At 44.5% G+C, this 12153-nt stretch overlaps 1 protein-coding gene across 2 annotated transcripts in view; it reads right to left on the reverse strand.

Moving 5' to 3' along the window:
- HTT (huntingtin) overlaps positions 1 to 12153 on the reverse strand; it is a 275564-nt gene that overhangs the window by 72046 nt on the left and 191365 nt on the right. For both annotated transcript variants that reach the window (XM_077477874.1, XM_077477875.1), the window contains 6 exons: positions 11704 to 11883; positions 10366 to 10542; positions 10186 to 10262; positions 5445 to 5583; positions 5214 to 5336; positions 3305 to 3518 (listed from right to left, as the gene is read on the reverse strand). In XM_077477874.1, coding sequence (XP_077334000.1) covers positions 3305 to 3518; positions 5214 to 5336; positions 5445 to 5583; positions 10186 to 10262; positions 10366 to 10542; positions 11704 to 11883 — 910 coding nt within the window. The remainder of the gene's footprint in view (positions 1 to 3304; positions 3519 to 5213; positions 5337 to 5444; positions 5584 to 10185; positions 10263 to 10365; positions 10543 to 11703; positions 11884 to 12153) is intronic.

Consider the following 12153-nt stretch of genomic DNA (forward strand, 5'->3'; position numbering starts at 1 on the left):
AGTTTCCGAGCATGTGTAGTCTTGTTCTCCCCATTTATTTTGGACGAAAACTGTACAAAATTAAAATCATAAGCTATGTTTTCGCTAAAGAAAACTTTTTTCGTGTTTGTTCATTTGGGAAATTTTGGAAAAAAGGGTTGTGATCGGCTCTCGAAAGCTGTGTACCAATGATCAGATTATCGTGCTTCGAAAGCGTTAATTTTCATCTGATTTTTTGATTAATAGGCTTAAAGTAGAACTAAAAGGCAAATTTTTTTTTTTTTTTTTTTTTTTTTTAGTTTTGGATGGAGTGGAGAGGGATTAGAGTCCCTGTCAATTTTTATTGCTGTCTGTGCCCTCGTTAAGGAGATTCATCCTCTCCATTTGTCCTGTTTACCATCATCATTGAAAGTAAAAAGAAAAAACTCAAAATTTTGGGTCGCCCCCAGAAAAGTAAGAGGGGGAATCTTCCAATGGTGACCTGTGGGTCCCCAAAAAATTCCTTTAATTTGCAGAGATTTCCTCTCACTTCCTGTCCCAAAGCCAAACAGGAAGTGAAAAGGAAATCTCCGCAATGGGACAGAGATGGCAGGGAAAAAAAATAAAAAAATCTGACAGGAGTTATAACCCTCCCTTACTCTATTCCAAAATTAAAAACAAAAAGTTTTGCCCATAGTTCTACTTTAAGATAGCTGTCAACAGAACAAGTGTGATCAACAGAAGATTTCGAAATACCATTTGTTCTAGCAACAATTCCAAATGTTATAATTTCCCATTACATTTATGTCTTGGTGAAAATGATCACCAGGGCAAACAGGTGGGTAGAATCTACCCTGTGAGGACAGTTATAATCTTTTCCCAATCTATGCCAAGCTAAAAAACAAAACAAAAAATTGAATAATAGAATTTTAGACAAACTGCCAAATGCACAACTGAAATATCAAAATACACACTGCACATCTTTACTGACTGCTAGCCAAAGAATGTTATTTTTATTGCCAATTCTTAAAAATATGCACTTCTGCCACACTGCAAAGGCAGGTGAAATGCATATCTTGCCTCAGCAATGCACCTTACTAAGCCACCATCCCAACTCCAACACCCCCTTTGGGCAATATATAGCATCCCTTTTGGGAAATATATTCTGACGAATAGGCAGAGAGGTGATCGAGGAAGCAGTAAACCTAAAGCATAAGTCATAATCTTTTTGGCTGTAGAGTGTGGCAAAAGTACATAAATCACAAAGCTGGCTGTACAGAATTACAAATCCTCAAACATTTACAGGATGTATTTAAACTGTGCATTTAGCCATTTGCTCCAAGTTCTATTATAACATTTGGGAGCAGTAACACCAGCACACTATTTCACAAAAGTACAGCGTTGAGTGATGTGGCCTACCCAAAAGCCTACACACACACACACACACACACACACACACACACATAAATCCTTGTTAGAATATGCAACCATGTTATTTCATACAAACACACACATTCTCTTTAAAAATAAACCATCAATTTAACATTTTTTTTTTATTCATCTTCTTGTTCTTCATAATTTTTGAAGTATACTTTAATCAATATGTATGTATACGTAATGTATTCAATAACAAGTTCAATGGTTATTTTAAATACAAACAATTTTACTATATTATTTGCATTTACACATCCCCACTGTCATCAGCCCCCTGAGGGGCTCCACTTATATCAATGAATTATACAATAAGCAGACTGAGGAGCTCTAGAGCAATGCAGCTGCTCCAAATGAGCGAGTAGCAACTGATTGCTGATCTAGAATCACCAGATTTAAAGAAGTTGTTCACCTTTGGTAATGGTAATACACCCGTAACATGTTACCAAAGAGCACCTGCCTCTGCCCCTGGGATCCCCATGACAGGTGGGGGATCTTCACCCCGCACCCACTGTCACAAATTAATAAAACGGCAGCTTTTGGGCCCCCCCCCACAAGCACATCATTCATAGGGATCGGCGAATGAATGAACTACAACTACTATCTTCCGCCGCAGCAGATGGCTTGTAGTTCTCTAATGAACTGTGAGGGCACTGGTAAGCACTCTCGGTTTAGGTTCTTCCTGCTCTCTTGTAACTGTCTCCCTGTACAGAGGGGATGGGCAGACCGCTATACTGCGATTTTGCAAAAGCTTGGCATTACACCTGTGATCGGCTAATTGAAGGTACAATGCTATACAGGCTCCTGGAAAAAAAAATGCACATTTGTTTACCTGCAAAAAATGTGCGCATTCGTCTTTTAAAGGGTGAACTTCGTCTCTAACCGCTTCAGCCCAGCAGTATGCATTTATGTGGCCTCTCTGCACGCGGGCCTTAACGCCAAGCGACCGCATTTATATGTGTACCTGACTGTAAACAGAGCTGTGCCGGGAGCGTGCTCCCTGCATGTTACCGGCAAAATTACCGGCGGCTAATGGAAAGCTCCGGATTTCTACTTGCGATCGGGCGCTTTCTGATCACGTGACCGATGTGACAGCCAATCATGGCAGTCACAAGGTTAGAAACCCTGCTCCACCTCCCGTCATCAGGGCCAGTAGGCGTTTGCGTTAAGAGGTTAAATGATTTGCAGGCGGGCATGCTCCCGAGTCCAGCATTTGCTTCTAAAGACACAGAATGCTGGACTTGGCCCCACCCTCCGCACCACTGGATTTGATTGACAGCAGCAGGAGCCTATGTGGAACACAGGCTCAAGTGGGATTTGGTTGTCAATCTCAGAATCACTAGAATTCAACTCACTTCATCTTTTGGAGTTGCTCTATTTCTGAACCCTTGAAAGTGATTCAATTTTAGTAGCGCCCTTGGACTGAGAGGGCAACCTGAAGTTGAATTTAAAATATTTTGCTTGTGGTGATAACAGTCACCCTGTGACATGACCTGAAGATTGTTGGTTTGAAATGATCCAGTTGTAAAAAAAAAAAAAAAAGCACCTGTAAAAGAAAACAGCTCAAATCTTATCTAGCCTGGCATCCAATCCTAAAATATTTGCCCTGTTGCTGTGCAAAGCTGTCTGATAGATCTTTACATCTGAAAACTTCCAAGTGTGCAAGATGATGTGCCCTTCAACATGTTCTGTGCTTCTTCCATCTGGCCCCTACATTACAACTATTGCAGCAAGGGAAGCCATCATCAGACCCATTCACTTGACGTCAAGATCCTTTGGGCCTTTTCAAAGCAACAGAGCAAAGACTCTATGAATAGAAAACGAAACAGGCAAGTATGTGTCTTTTAGAGGAGCTTTTTTATATATTTTTTAAGTGACAGGGTTGCATTAGTTGTGCTTGGAAAAGAGTTCTTACCCAACACTATGATTAGTTTCTCCCAGTAGGAATCCTTCTCCATTAGCTTCAGAGGCTGAAAGATCTGATGATTGTCCGGCAGCTGCTGAACGGTCTGTGAGATGAGATCCAGCAGGACAGACTGGGTTGTTTCAAAGAAACTGTTGTCCTGATCCCCAATCATCTGATTCACTCCTAAAGCCAAACAGGGGCCTAGCATGCTCATGTTAAACTTCTACAAATAAAAGCAAAAACATAATCTCAGTTTAACCAATCACCAGTCTAGCCTTTGCACATCAAAACTGTTGAATTTAATGGAAATCTGCAACAAAATATTCTTGTGTGGGAAACCTCAGATGAATGATGCTGATCGCTATTGAGCTGCATGTTATGCCAGGAAAAAGGAATTTTGACTTACCTGCACATTCCTTATCTTGGAGTACAGTAAAGCTCAAAATTTCAAGTCCTGAGCTATTAGCCAGGCCTCAAGGGTTACTTGCCACCAGTTGCTCCACCCAACCCCTAAACACGAACCCATAAATTATCTCATGAAATGACACTTAATATTTATTTTTAGAACTTAACTCTGCATAAAACATTTAAAAACTTTAGCCATGCCCACCAGTGCAGCCGTGCTCTATATCAATAAAAAATTGGAATAAAATTACTGAATTACAGTCCCACAGAGACAATGTGGAACTAGACTTAGTGAGTCAATAATGGACAAAGGCCCAGCTGCAGGGATCCTAAAGGAAACACTGGTAACTAAGTTTTCAGAGTACAGGTCCTTTTGTAAAACAAAAAAAACTGAAGTTACCCCACACAGCATGACACCCTTTAAATTACCGTATATACTCGAGTATAGGCCGACCCGAATATAAGCCGAGGCCCCCAATTTACCCCCAAAAAAACTGGCAAACTTATTGACTCGTGTATAAGCCGAGGGTGAGACATGCCTGTCCATCCCTGTGTGTGTGTCCGTCCATCCCTGTGTGTCCGTCCGTCCCTGTGTGTCCGTCCGTCCCTGTGTGTCCGTCCATCCCTGTGTGTCCGTCCATCCCTGTGTGTCCGTCCATCCATCCCTGTGTGTGTCCATCCATCCATCCATCCCTGTGTGTGTGTGTCTCCCTCCATCCATCCATCCATCCCTGTGTGTGTGTCTCCATCCATCCATCCATCCATCCCTGTGTGTGTGTGTCTCCATCCATCCATCCATCCATCCCTGTGTGTGTGTGTCTCCATCCATCCATCCATCCATCCCTGTGTGTGTGTGTCTCCATCCATCCATCCATCCCTGTGTGTGTGTGTCTCCATCCATCCATCCATCCCTGTGTGTGTGTGTATCCATCCATCCGTGTGTGTGTGTGTGTGTGTGTGTGTGTGTGTGTGTGTGTGTGTGTGTGTGTCCAGCCTACCTGTGTCCCGAGCCTTTGTCCCGAGCCTCCGTCCCGTGTCGTGCCTTGCCTTCGTCCCGTCCCGTGCCGTGCCGTGCCTTGCCTTGCCTCCGTCCCGTGCCCTCTTCGTCGGCGGCCATTGTAAAATTCAAAAGCCGCGCCTCCTCCTTCGCCTGTGATAGGCGGAACACTGAATTTCCCAGCAGCCTGTGTTCCGCCTATCACAGACGTCGTATCATCCTCGTCCGTAGTACGAGGATGATACGACGTCCGTGATAGGCGGAACACAGGCTGCTGGGAAATTCAGTGTTCCGCCTATCACAGGCGAAGGCGGAGCCGGAGGCGCGGCTTTTGAATCAGAATGGCCGCTGTCTGTCTGCTCGACACGCTGATCGAGCGGGCAGACAGCGATGACTCGAGTATAAGCCGAGGGGGGCACTTTCAGCCTCAAAAAAGAGGCTGAAAATCTCGGCTTATACTCGAGTATATACGGTATGTTTGTTGTAAGCTGCATTGAAACACCAGTTTGTTCTTACCTTGTTGGTTATAAAGGCGAGACGATCAGCCCGAGGTATTTTGTTCACCAGTTCTGCTCCTTCCAGCAGTGCAGAATCCGAGTGTGTGTAACACTGGGAACGTACCAGGGACACATACCAGTCCTACAAAGAAAGGCTTAACTGAGTCCTTGACTTAACACAAGGTAGAACATAAAACAGAACTACTCCATCTTTGAAACATATTAACCATAAGAACAGTGGTTCGCGCACCTCATCTGGGTCCAGTGTTTCCAGTCGTGGGTGACCATCCCCGTCCAGCGGGTGAGAGGTCACCAAAGGTAAGGGGCTAACAGTGTCTGAAGCTACAGTTGCACGAAATCTGTCCAGCAGAGAATAAAGTCTCTGATGCCTAGAAAGACAGATAAAATGACCAGCGTTAAGATGAAGATAGAATGCAAAACACATACATTTCAGCAATATATATATATATATTTCTATATATATATAAAAAAAAATTCTAATTATATATATATATTTTTTTTTTTACTGTAACTTCTAGTTCACACTTCTAGTTCCTGCAAATGGCTGCAGTGCCAGGTATTTATTAGGAAGGGGTGACATTTTATTTTATTTCACCCCTTTCCTTTGTGCAATTAAACAAAAGGTTTGTTTTTCTGCAGTATATTCCTGCTTTTTACTACTATTTCACTAGTATAGTGAAATCCATTTACCATTAGAATTGTTTGGGAGGGGTGGAACCCACTCCTCCAGATGAAAAAAAGGCTCTTTTTTTGGCACTGTGCAGATGTCTAGGATTAGATTTGAATCAATCACATAAGCAGATAAAGAAGAATCACTGCAAATTAAAATGTTTTTGAACTCCCCAGAGGACTCCGTGTACATTGTATTTGGTCCCAACATTTGTACTGTAGTTCACGCTTTCAACCAGGGTGCCTTCAGGGCTCCCCAGGGATGCCTTGGCAAAGTACCCAAAAATTGCCCCAAATTGCCCAAACGTTGTGTACAAGCAAATGGGTTTATCAAGCCTGCTATTTTGTTACAAAGCCAAAAGGTTTTCATGGTTCACCATTACAGCCTTGGGTATTGTGCGGCCCAGCCGCTAGCATCCTAAAAGCCAATGACATATTTGGTTGATAAGGAGGACACCGAGTCCCAGCACAGCATCCTTGTTTGCCCCTCCCCTTTCCCTCTCCGTCAGCACTGGGGTCACTTTAGCTTAGTGATAGAGATAAACTAAGGGAGAAGAGAAACACTGGAATACTAGTCAGTACTGGTGTGCAAAGGTATATTGCTTTGCAGGAATAAACCACCTCTAATGTTGGGCGTCCTACATGTGTGGATGTTGCTGCAATATGTAAAACTACCGTATTTAATCGGCGTATAACACGCACTTTTTCCCTCTTAAAATCAGGGGAAAATCGCGGGTGCAAGGATGCAATTTTTGAGCCTCTGGGTAGCTTTCAGCCGCCTTCGGTCCTTCTCGTGGCTTTTGGCCTCCTTCTGCCCTTCTCGGCGGCCGAAAACCACAGAGAAAGACCGAAAGCTGACGAGAACGGCCGAAAACCGCGAGAAGGGCTGAAGGCAGCCGAGAACTACCGGGCACCACCGAGATACACAGGACATCTCGGCGGTGGCATTTTTTTAAAATAAAATCTGAAATCAACACTGACAAGGGGACAACGATGCACAAGGCTGCCATGATGGACAGGCTGCATGACGAGGCTGCCATGATGAACAGGCTGCATGACGAGGCTGCCATGATGGACAGGCTGCATGACGAGGCTGCCATGATGGACAAGGCTGCATGACGAGGCTGCCATGATGGACAAGGCTGCATGACGAGGCTGCCATGATGGACAAGGCTGCATGACGAGGCTGCCATGATGGACAAGGCTGCATGACGAGGCTGCCATGATGGACAAGGCTGCATGACGAGGCTGCCATGATGGACAAGGCTGCCATGATGGACAAGGCTGCCATGATGGACAAGGCTGCCATGATGGACAAGCTGCATGACGAGGCTGCCATGATGGACAAGGCTGCCATGATGGACAAGGCTGCCATGATGGACAGGCTGCATGACGAGGCTGCCATGATGGACAAGGCTGCATGACGAGGCTGCCATGATGGACAAGGCTGCATGACGAGGCTGCCATGATGGACAAGGCTGCATGACGAGGCTGCCATGATGGACAAGGCTGCATGACGAGGCTGCCATGATGGACAAGGCTGCATGACGAGGCTGCCATGATGGACAAGGCTGCATGACGAGGCTGCCATGATGGACAAGGCTGCATGACGAGGCTGCCATGATGGACAAGGCTGCATGACGAGGCTGCCATGATGGACAAGGCTGCATGACGAGGCTGCCATGATGGACGAGGCTGCCATGATGGACAAGGCTGCCATGATGGACAAGGCTGCCATGATGGACAAGGCTGCCATGATGGACAAGGCTGCCATGATGGACAAGGCTGCCATGATGGACAAGGCTGCCATGATGGACAAGGCTGCCATGATGGACAAGGCTGCCATGATGGACAAGGCTGCCATGATGGACAAGGCTGCCATGATGGACAAGGCTGCCATGATGGACAAGGCTGCCATGATGGACAAGCTGCATGACGAGGCTGCCATGATGGACAAGGCTGCCATGATGGACAAGGCTGCCATGATGGACAAGGCTTCAAATGACACTGATAAGGCTGCATTTAAATGTAAGTTTTTTTTCCTTAAATTTGCCTCCTAAACTTGGGGTGCGTGTTATACGCCGATAAATATGGTATCTATTGTTTTCCCCATTTTAGAATGGCGTGACTCAAGAAAAGGTGCCTTGATTGAAAAAACAAAACAAAAAACAAAAAAACGCTGTAGTTGCTTTGAAGTGTAGATGTATTGTTTGCCGACCATGCTCCAGCAAGAAGACGGGATCTAGAATTATGTGTAAGTGACAGTGCTGGTCTGTGGCAGCAGGGCTCTCTGGAGACCAGTGCTTTCATTCACTACATCGGGGGTTGGGAAAGCCTGTCAGCATGAGGCTCCTTGATTGCTCAAGGAAGTACACATTGCCTGTGACAAAGAAAGTGAATGAACAGCACTGGAACTTGTAGTTCCTAACACTGTCCATTCACTCATGTGCCTGCAGCCACCAGAAAAGGCAGAGGGGGTGACATCAGGAATGTGTGTAAAGCTGGCACACTGACAGCCCAGACAGGAGAGGAGGGGGAATTAAAAAGTACTTGGGTGAGGCTGAGCCATACAGGCAGTGGGAACAGACAATCTGCACTGTACTTCCCGTTTGCATTCTTGTGTATTGTACTTATGTCTGGATTACTTGATCACAGGCACATAATGTGCCTATTATAGAAACATAGCCCCTTTCGGGGAGTATGGGGGAGCGGATAGCTGCCTGACAGGTATCCTGTCCCCACTTCTGGGAGATCTCGCTGTGGCGACTTATGCCAGCAGCTTGGCTCCCTCCTCCTTCTGCTGCAGAGCCAGTAGGCGAGAGGAGCAGAGCCTTGCACATGGGCAGTAGGGTTCCTGGCATGAAGCTGTAAGGCTACACTGCCGGGTATCCTTACTCGCAATAGAGACGGCATGCACCCGACAGCTGATGGAAACATCAGCTGCGGTGCAGACATCGCTGGACTCCAGGATAGGCAAGTGCCCTATTATTAAAAGTCAGCAGCTGGAGTATATGTAGCTGCTGGCTTTTAATTTTATTAGGGATGGGTGGACCTCTGCTTTAAAGTGGAAGTAAACCCTTCTATCGTTTTCAGTCAAGGAAGCTGCCATCTTGGCCTCTAATGATTCTTCAACTGCCATAATGCCGCACATGTGATCAGTTATGAAACCAGACATTGGATGGTTTGAAAGTTTGGTTGAGAGCACAACCAATGTGAAAGTTAGCATTTCCGGCATGCCGGGAATGTAAGTGTTTTTTGAAACTGGGTTTACTCCCGCTTTAACTCTGTCTGACTATAGATCTTTGTTTATCCCAAGCATGTTTCAAGCCATTTACTGTTTACCGTCTCACTACCTCTGCTGGTAGATTATTCCAAGAATCAACTACCCGTTCAGTAAAATAATACTTTCTAAGATTAGTTTTAAACCACTTTCCTCCGGTTGGTTTGAGGTCATGTCCCCATGTTCTTGATTTAGGTTTAAGATTGAAAAAAATTACTTCCTGAAACTTATTTCCTTTCTTTCCTCCTGACTGTACATATTAAGTTCCTGAAGTCGCTCTCGATATGTTTCATCCCTCAGACCTTTCACCATTTTGTTACACATCTCTGGACTGGTGCTATCTTATCAATAAAAAAGAAGGTCTCCAGAACTGGACACAATATTCTAAATGAGGTCTCACTAAAGATCTATATAAAGGAATCAGGACCTCCTTCCTCCTGCTGGTGATCCCTCTAGTGATGCATTTAAGAATTCTATTTGCTTTTTCCAGTGCCTGGTCACACCATTTGCTCATTTTGCAATCATCTGAAATAAGTACCCCCAAATTTTTTTCCTCTGTAGTGCTGGCTAACACTGTTCCCCCAATGTTGTACTCTCTCATGGGGATTCTTTTTATCTAGGTGCAATATTTTACATTTAGATACATTGAACTGCAGTCTCCACTGCTTTGATCAGGTAACCCAGAGCAATTCATAGGCACATTACTCTAAACGGGGAACATGCAGCACATAGAGAGGTGGTGATGGTATCAGTGCTAGCTGTAACCCCACAGAACACTCACAATTTTGACTTCAGCCTGGGGTGAAGCTACAACCAGCATAAACAAAATAATGTTCAGTTACTGTACACCTACAGCACGGATCAGAACGGGACCAGGTTCCTTGTGCCCTAGGTCCCCTGAGGATTCAAAAATGATTTTAAGCTGTAGTGATGCTCTTAATTGTTAAATTAAACAAATCTTTATTTCTGTGGTAATCAGGAAGTTTAATAGCAATATGCTGATCGCGTGTTTCACTTTTACCTTTGTGCTAAACTACTGCTCTGCAGATATTCCTGTATCCTGTCCAACTCTTCCAAAGGTACCTGAGAAATGCTATTCTGTAAGGATACAAAATATTTGTAAATACACCATATGGACACCACACAAATAAATGTGAAGACATGAAATAGCTTTATTTCTTTTGGAATTAAATTTCTGTACCTGAGACGGCGCCGCCAAAAGCATTTCTACCCGGCGACAGGCTAGTGTATCCACCATGCGAGCCAGCACACGGAATGGGGTACACAACAGCTTGTCTATATACAACATCAACACTGCACCAGACTGACTCAGATGAATTCCTTCCAAGCACTGCAATGTCTTCTTCAGAGAAGTTGGCTGGTGGGTGAAGAAGAACTTTGTAAATATGCTTTCAAAATTTGTCTTACCAATGTATCATTCTATTGAAAGAAACAAGCAAATATTCTACATAAGCAAACGAGAAAAGGCAGAGCAATGGCTGTACAGCTGGGAGGTACCCACTGCCAGCACTAATGTGCCAGCTGTGACAGGCAGACTAAGTAAGAGCCTATGTCAGCGGGCTTCGATGGGCAAAGGAAGCATGCTCTAGATTATCAGTTTGAGATGCTTTTGAGATCATTCGGAATTAACTGAAGTACCTGCTTCAGATGCTACTTCATTCTCTGAGACTTGTGCAGAGAGAAATGCAGTTCTGAAGTCACCAAAAGCCCATCGAACTCTGGCTCTAAAGGTTTTATACACACAAGGCTTTACATTTCTGTGTTCTTTCAGCTGCATTCAGTGGTCACATAATAAACCCAGTGCAGCAAGTGGAGAAAAGGGTACCACTGGTAATATATAAGAAAAGGGTCTCTAATACACAAGAAAGATATCAGTAAGTGTTGAGGGAATCAGAATATGGCTAGTCCTACTCTCCTCCTTTAGGGTATCATATCTTCCCTGCATGAAGAAGAGATTGCTGATTATTAACCAATACAGCTAATTTCTGCTGCCAAGTGGTTTGGAGCTACAGGCAAAATCAAAGCCGCTATAGCACCCCTTTAACATCATTGTATCATGTGTTGATTCTGGCAGTAGATTCTTTTTTATCCCTGCTTCCTTTAAGAGGGTAACTGTCACTCTACCACTCTGCCCCTCCAGCTCTCACTGCAGCCCTGGGCTGGAGTGAGGGAGGACGCAGCTGTCTATAGCCCTCAGCCGTGCACCATAAGCAAGAGCCAACTGTCAGTCAAGTATCTGGGTGGATCCTGACAAAATGCTCGGGATCCTTCCAGAGTCTAAAGCGGCTCTGAGAAGTCAGCCGGCAGCAGGTCCCAGGAGAGCAAATGTAAGAGGGCTCCTGGGATCCAAAAGAGAAGAAAGTTCAAGGAAGCTTTTGACATACTTCTCTTTTAAACACTCCACTTACAAAGCAATTAAATCTGTACTTTTTTTGCACCGTATGTTTACGTAGTTTTACAGTACAAATAATTTTTCACAGAAAACTCCAAAAAGGAAAGCATAAGGGGGCAAGCTTACCGTTGCTAGGTTCTCACAGCGGGACTGTATAGCTTGGATGAAGAGACCACTGGCAGCAGAGTTTCTGTGTATTGCACTAATGAAATCCTGCACTGGAGGTTCATGGGACAGGTTGATGAGATCCTGAACGTGATTGACAATCAGCCAGGTAAGATGTTCTGAATCATGCAAGTTCTGACACTACAAAAAAAATAAAAATAAAAAATAAATAAAAAATAAATAAAAAAAAGGGAGAAAGCTGAAAACGTCAACAACAGTAGATTACATAAAAGAAGAGTTAAATTGGATTCAATGTTAATAGTTATGGACATCATGAATGAGCAGCCCCATGTATGCAACAACGGACAGATTCACCTGGGACTGGGGATTTTGGAGGGGACTGCAGGCTAGCCTCTGGCTTACTGACTATGGGCCCTGGCTTATAAAGGAAACACTAATCTTTATGCCTGG

This window comes from Lithobates pipiens, unplaced genomic scaffold (genome assembly GCF_037356315.1).
Source record: "Lithobates pipiens isolate NorthernLeopardFrog02 unplaced genomic scaffold, aLitPip1_a1.2 Scaffold_13, whole genome shotgun sequence".
Classification (NCBI taxonomy): Eukaryota; Metazoa; Chordata; class Amphibia; order Anura; family Ranidae; genus Lithobates; species Lithobates pipiens.